This window comes from Danio rerio, chromosome 3 (genome assembly GCF_052040795.2).
Source record: "Danio rerio strain M-AB ecotype USA chromosome 3, GRCz13ab, whole genome shotgun sequence".
NCBI lineage: Eukaryota > Metazoa > Chordata > Actinopteri > Cypriniformes > Danionidae > Danio > Danio rerio.
The window spans coordinates 17,352,030-17,359,924 of NC_141023.1; the positions used below are offsets into that span (position 1 = coordinate 17,352,030).

Genomic DNA, 7,895 nt, shown 5'->3' on the forward strand with positions numbered 1-7,895 from the left:
TCTCGCCCTGCAAACGGGAGGGATGCCAGGGCTCGAGGATCTCATAAGCTCAGGGCTCTCTCCCAGGACAGCATGCCAAACAAGCTTTAATATCAATCATCAGCCAAGTGTGAACTCTTGAAAGAAGATATTTTGAAGCTGGAAACCTGTAACCACTGACTTCCATATAGTGTTTGTTTTTCCTACTATGGAGGTCAGTGGTTACAGGTTTAGGTTTTTCTCCAAAATATCTTCTTTTGTGTTTAACAGAATAAAGAACCCCCTGAGGCTGCGTAAATAGTGAGTAAATTTGACTATCCCTTTAAGTACAGCAGTGATGTTAGCATAATACCATCCATTGATGGTATTATCCCCTGCCATTGTGTAAATTAGGTGCCAATTTAGAAGATTCAGAAGAGATTAATGAGCTGTAAGCAAGTCCAGCCAAGCATCTTTATTAAAAAAGCTGCTCATACAGTATTTGTTTTCAGCCAAAAATACATTATGATGCTTTTAAACATTTCAAAATGCATTTGAAATAAATTAAAGCTAAAAATAGGATATGAGTAGACTGTTTACAAGTCATGCTTTTTTCTCCTGATTTAAAAAGAAATTAAGTAAGTGCTTCAACCAAAAGCAAACATTATATAACATGACTGACTACTCACAAATATATCATCAGGGCAAAAATGGCACAGTGGTGATACTTTAAACAGTGGTCAAACTCAATTCCTGGAGGGCCACAGCTCTGCATAGTTTAGCTCCAACCACCTCCAACTCTCACCTGCTTAATAGTCTCTAGTAGCCTTGAACACCTTAATTAGTTGCAACAGCTGTGTTTGATTAGGGTTTGAGCAAAACTGTGCAGAGCAGCGGCTCTCCAGGAATCCAATTTGAGACCTATGCTTTAAAGCAGGGGTCACCAATTTCAGTCCTGGAGGGCCAGTGTCCCTGCAGGGTTTAGCTTCAACTTGCTTCAACTAACCTAGTATACCTTGTAAAAAGTATACCTAGTAAGACCTTGATTAGCTTGTTCAGGTGTGTTTGATTAGGGTTGGAGCTAAAATCTCCAGGACACCGGCCCTCCAGGAACAAGTTTGGTGACCACTGCTTTAAAGGAACACTGCCCTTTTTAGAAAATCTGCTCATTTCACAACTTTCATACAGTTAAACAATTGAGTTTTACCATTTTTGAATCCATTCAGCCAAACTTCTGGTCTGTGGGGAGCATGCTTAGCTTAGGATAGTATAGATCATTAAATGGGATTAGACCATTAGCATCTGACTCAAAAAGCTGATTTAGTAATATCATGCAGCCATGGTTCAGCCGCAAAGTTTGTTGCTTAATACGCCTAAATGAGAGTATAGTTCCTAAACATGTCTGCCTGCAAAATAGCTTATTTTCATTTTCTGTTGGTCATCATAAACAATATAACTACAAAAGAATCAAGCTTTAAATAGGAAAATTTTCTAAACTCTTTGGTCAATTTTTAAATGAGATGCTCATGGTCCAATCCGATTCAATGATCTATGCTAAACTAAGCTAAAAACGCTTCCTCCAGACCTGGAGATTGGCTGAATGGATTCAAAAATGATGAAACTAAACTGCTTAACTCTAAAAGAGTTGCAAAATAAGACAATTTTTTTTAAGTGGAGCGTTCCTTTAACACACAAAAATCAACACATACACTAAATTTAGCTTTTGCATACTTACAGAGCCGCACTTCTGGAATCAGTAACTTTTTTTTTTTGAGAAATAGGAATGTTGTCTCACGCAAATATAAGCACCAAAGATAAGTAAAACAACCATGCAGTCTGCAATATTCTATTAAAGAGTCTTCAAAAATAGCAGTTGACATGGCACCAACATCATTTTACGAAATCAAATACAAAGTTGAGTAATTGGAGTCATCCTTGCTGCAGAGGTATACATCTCAGTGTAAAAGCAGTATAGTGTTATCAGTCAAATATTTCAAGAGAAGCTTGAGAGAAATTTCACACAGCAACATATGAACATTTATGTTTATCAATATAAAACTTCAATGCAGTAACTTCATTCAGTGTGCTGGACACGTACAGCTTATAATGGCAATTTAAAACATTGTGAAGAATATAAAACTGAGTGTCTGCTCTCCCTTACGTTAGTCTGGATCTCTAGCTGTCCAGAGATCCGCTAGTCTTGTTCTTGTTGCGGCTGAGCGGGAAGGTGGATTTGCTCTGAGGTTGGGTCATTTTGCTGGCCAGATGGACGAAGGGCTCGATGAGCGTCCGTCTGTCGGTCACAGAAATCTCCCATAGTCGCACCTTCTCCTGCCGTGCCCATTGCTGAGCTGCCTCGCTGTCGACCCGCCTCTGGTCCTGCAGGTCCAGTTTATTGCCCACTACTACTATAGTGACCTGGCGGAACGAGAACAGTCAGTCAAAATTCTAAACCTAAATGTCTCTTATAAAAATCTCACCAAAAAAGGGACGATCTGAAGAGCAGTTTACCTTAAAGACTGCCTCCTGACTATAGTGTGTGTATTCATTTATAGCACTTTACAAACACACTAGTCTTTACCCAAAAAGCACACCGACCTCTTTCTTGTCTCGGCAGCGGTCGATCTCCTTCTTGAGAGCTTCGACTCGTTTGAAGGACTCTCTGCTGTCGATACTGTACACCAACACGAATCCGTCCGCAAAGGTGAAGTAGTGGCGTGGGAACTCCTGACCGTCACGCAGCCCGCGGGTGTCATAAAATCGCACCTGCTCTCGAGTCCCGCGGTCCGTCTCCACAGAGCCAATGTAAATGTCCTCCAGGGTCTCCATAGTCTCTGAACCTGCCGATCAGTCGAAGAGTTTACGTGTCCTTATTATGCTGATATGAGTTGTTTTCCTTCATAAACAGTTTAAAGATATAGTTCACCCAAATATGTTAATTTACCCACAATTTGGTTCCAAACCAACCGGCAACCTCCCGCTCTCCACCATAAAGCCAATACAGAAGTAATTGAAACTGCAATTTATTGAAATTCCGCTAGTACTAGCTCCACAATAGAGCAGATTTCTATTAACACCAATGTTATAATGGCCAACTTTACAGCACAAAATAAGTGTTTACAGTCTGGTACAAAGAACGATTTTGGTTCATATAGCTAATATTACACTTCATGACAATAGTGAGGGGGTGAACTTTTTTTTTTATAACTTATCTGTTTCATTTATATTGAGTAATATTAAGTCTGCATAGTTAAGAGCGTAGCCACATGAGTGACAGCTAGGTCTTGCTGCTCACTGTCTTATCCCCACAGCTGATTCCGGCTGATTAGCTGCTGAGCTCGGCATATACATCATATTTTTTTTTTTTTTTATGTGGCTTTACACAGTCAACTGCCTTTTGGAATTGTTTCCTACAATTTTCAGATGATATGGCATGCTGTGTGCACTTAATTGTGCTCACAAACCATTCAAGTGGCCTCCATTTCAGGTGAGTACAATTCTTATATACTTATATACCATATCTATAAATGTATTTGTTGTATTTAAGATCATTTATCATTCATAATTTTCTTTAGAGCTGTAATGCACTCCAGAATCTGACAGATTGATTAGCTGTAGGGTCTAGAAAAGTCATCTAAAACGTTGTCATATAGCCTGGATTTCATAAATAGCTAACACAGACTATATTTGAAAAGTTTGGAAGTAATTCGCGTTTTCCTCCTGTAGAAAAACATCATAGGAACAATGCTTAGTGGCTCAACATGTTGCAACAGGCTTAAGGACCAAGTGGAATCCTCTGTTGGCTGTCGCTTAGGTGGGACTTCAGCTGATCAGTTTTGGCTAATGCTAACAAATATTTTCATTTTACAATCTGACTTAAGGGAACTTATCTTTCGCTGCCTACTGTATTGTTTTTTATTACAGAAAACATTTTACAAGTAACTTTATATAAATCTTGGACTTTACTCTTGGAACTAAAATGAACAATAAAAAGGTGTGGGAAGCTGGTTCAAGCCTCAGCTGGGTCAGTTGGCATTTCTGTGGAGTTTGCATGTTCTCCCCACATTCATGTGGGTTTCCTACAGGTGCTCCGGTTTCCCCCACAGTCCAAAGACATGCAGTACAGGGGAATTGGGTAAGCTAAATTGTCCATAGTGAATAAGTGTGTATGGATGTTTCCCAGAGATGGGTCGCAGCTGGAAGGGCATCCACTGCGTAAACTTTTGCATAAATTAAATATTTTTTCCCTAATGATATAAGATGTAATACATTTTAATAATATGTATTTATTCATATTTCTTTATTTTAAATCTTTAGGAAAATTTTTCGTACATCAAAATTGTGGTTATTATGAACTAACAAGCTAAGCCAGCTAAAAAAATAGTGCGTAAAATGTCACCTAAATGGAGTAGTTAAGTCTCATAATTAAATAGTGATGAGGCGTATAACTGCAAAAAGGTCCACTTTTTGAGAAAAATGAACCACCCCTTTCACCAGGCTGGTTACAGGCCTGTTAAATGTCTTTGATTTCTGAATCTATTCATATGAAAGCTGTAAAAACTGCTGTCTGTTTAAAAGATACCTTTCTGTCTTACTCCCTGGCAAGTAATGTGTTATAATGTAAATGTTTCACTTTATTATAAAAAAAAGTATTATCCTATTAGTAATTGGCTGCAAATATGATTTTCCTTTTAAGAATTAGCAAATAATGCGTTTCTGAAAGTATATTATTAAGGAGTATGTGCGAATATAAAGCCAACATTATCTCATGTATCTCAATGTGCGACTGTCAACACACTCACCTACTACATGGTTGGCGTACAGTAACTGCTCCAGAACTGCAGTTTTGCCCACTGAGCCCTGGCCACACACCACCACCTTACAGCTCTTGCCCATGATCGCCTACAGTCTTCATTAAAGCATAGAAATAAGGTAGAGGTGTTACGGAAGCATTGCAAATAGTGTTTTACGTGCACCTGTCGCGCCTTTACACAGCGCCTTAATACTGTACACCGAATACCAAACTGAACTCATGTCTGATGGTGATTAAAGGACGTCAATGTAAACAACAAATAAAACATAAAAGGAACGATGTACTCACCCGACTCTTTTCCTGTTTATGTGCGGATTTTAGCCTTCGAGGAAATTTGACATCAGTTTCGTTGAGCTCCAGCGCGCCGTCTTCTGTCGGGGAGACAACAGTACATGAAGGGTTTGATCACTTCCGCCGTCATGTTATTTCAAAGTCCCGAAGCTAAAGAAGTGCATTTTAAAATTTTCAATGATACTTACCCATCTTTAGAGTTTCTTAGACATAGATTTAATTTTGATCACAACATTGTTCATAAAGGCTATTTTTTTATTTGAACCTTTTTGATTCATTCGAGTAGTTAAAGATTTCTCTCAAGTTGTCTTCCCAATTTTCTAAAAATTATATTTTCTTTGTTTCTTATAAAAACATGTTAATATTCAATTTGTATTGAACAATATTAAAATTTTGGGGAAATTGTATAGTCATAAATGCTAGTGCCTTAAAACAAAACCACTATTTTTAGTTTTCCAAAAGGAATTTTGGTTACATGGTAAAAAGTTGCTAAAATCAAATTGTGGAAAAAGACTGTTTAGTTTGTTGAAAAATTAATAGAAAGTGTATTTATTTATTTTTTTAGTTGTGTTTGTGTGTCTATTCTACGGATTAAGTGTGTCTTTTTGTTTTACTATTTTTTGATTTTATTATTTGTGCTCTGTTTTATAAATGTTTTTGTAATTGTAATTGTGTTATGATCCAAAAAAATATATATTTCAAAGAGAAAATAAAAATAAATGGGTATCTAAGGAACAAATAAATATAAAAATAAGTAAATCAGTAAAAGTGTTAGATATATGTGTACTAAAAGGATCTGATATTTTTAGAATTAATTCTTACAGTGAGGTCATTGGTTTTTTTCAGTAGGCTAACAGTTTTTAGTGTGCATTTTTTAATGTCCTGGTCCTCCAGGTTGGGGGTTGAGTGTTGGGCAAACGACCCACCTCGTAAAAATAATGTTACAAACACCAACATGGCAGCACGATGGTCTGGTGGGTAGCAAAATCGCCTCACAGCAAGAAGGTCCCTGGTTCGAGCCCTGGCTGGGTCAGTTGGTATTTCTGTGTGGAGTTTGCATGTTCTCCCTGTGTTTGCACCTGTGTCCTCCTGGTGCTCCGGTGCAAAAACATGTGCTATAGGTTAATTGGGTAAGCTAAAATTGTCTGTAGTGTATGAATGTGAATGAGAGTGTATAGGTGTTTCCCAGTGATAGGTTGCAGCTGGAAGGGCATCTGCTGCTATGTAAAACACATGCTAGATGACTTGGCGGTTCATTCCACTGTAACAATCCCTGATTAATAAAGGGACTAAGCCCAAAAAGAAAATGAATTAGCAATAGAGTAAAATAGGTGAACAAAAAATGTCTTAACATATAGTTAGGCGAGTTGCTCAATGAGTACTTCTTCTACTGAGTACTAACTTCTTCTTGATCAAAGTGAGTCATTCAAAAGTCAAAATTAAAACAAATGTAAAAAAATTAATAAACACAGTAAAAAAAAATGAATAAACTTGATTTAAAAGTCTGTTATTAAAATCTAGAAATAAATTAACAAGTATATCAAAGGTAACCTAAAACACTGACATGTAGGCCTGATTAAACCTTATAGTATTACCAAAATATATTATTGTTGTTACAGGAATCCCCCTTTTTTACTGTTTGTTATAAATATAAGCCCATATTTTAATAAAATATATAATATATTAGTGCATGGTTAAAAATAATAAACCATAATCAAATATATATGTGTAGAAATGTTCACTGATTAATTAATGTTTGAAGAAGTTTATTGTAAAATAGAGATGGGAAATACAAAAAACTCGACTTTGGCCTGTTTGTAGGCATATAGAGTCTAACAAAATTACATGTCTCAATTTCTTTGTCTAAAGTTCTTGCTGCATGCCTGTATGTATTTAGGATAAAGTCTAAATAAATATGTTAAAGTCTACTGGATTCAGCTATTCAAAAATACAGTCATTTGCCGCCACCTATTGTTGCAAGGCAGTGCTGCTTCCCACAGAGCAAAGTAAGGATTTATTAACATGTGTGGAAAGAAATAAATGCAGTTTCTATAGTTTGAAAACACTGACAAGGAAGCTGTCACAAAAACCTCTCCCCACACTAATTGTTTAGTATCTTGTAGCCTGTGACCTACTATGGTTTATAGTGCCACCATCATTAGCCAATACTTAAAGAGATAGTTCATCCAAAAAAAAGATAATTCTGTCATCATTTAGCCTACTCTGACTTCCTTTGCTTCATCCAGTGTTCCCCAGCCTTCGACGCCTAGACTGCAGCTCTGCACAGGACATTTGGCCAGAAGAGAAATGGCCATGCCTAACTGTGCCTAGTTTCTCTCAAGGTTTTTTCTTCCTTCACTTTCGTCAATTAGTTTGCTCCTCGCCACTGTGGCCACTGGCTTGCTTGGTTTGGGACCTATGGAGCTACGCATCCATGAATTTGCTTTTCAGTGTTTTTAACTCTCAGTATTGGATATTAAACCACTCTAAACAAAACTAAACTGAATTTTAACTCTGAAAACTGGACTGAAACAGTTTCAATTTACTAGAACTTCAAGCTGCTTTGACACAATCTACATTGCAAAAGTACGTACAATTTTGTATTCAACATTTGACAAAATCTAAACTGAACCACATCGAGAGGGCGGAACATATAGTAGCCCCACTCCTTTTTAGAAAAATCACAGCTCTGCCAGTGAGAGTGGTTGAGCTCAAGCACATCAAATAAAAAGCAACAGAGAAACGTCTTAAAGGGGGTGGGGCATGTCAGATACTAGAGAGCATTTGATTGGTCAAGATTTAATGAGAAACTAAATTATATTTTGTATTTTAA

General features: G+C 37.2%; 1 protein-coding gene across 3 annotated transcripts; it reads right to left on the reverse strand.

Annotated features, from left to right (window-relative positions):
- Positions 1-418: 418 nt before the first annotated feature.
- On the reverse strand, positions 419-5,113 carry nkiras2 (NFKB inhibitor interacting Ras-like 2). Of its 3 annotated transcripts, none has more exons than XR_015479745.2 (5): positions 5,060-5,113; positions 4,761-4,867; positions 2,557-2,798; positions 1,088-2,376; positions 419-884 (listed from the first exon to the last, which is right to left on the reverse strand). XR_015479745.2 is itself a non-coding variant. In NM_001003433.1 (4 exon segments), coding segments are annotated over 3 exon segments (579 nt in total). In that variant the 5' UTR covers positions 4,855-4,867; positions 5,060-5,083; the 3' UTR covers positions 419-2,133.
- Between the last annotated feature and the right edge of the window lie 2,782 nt (positions 5,114-7,895).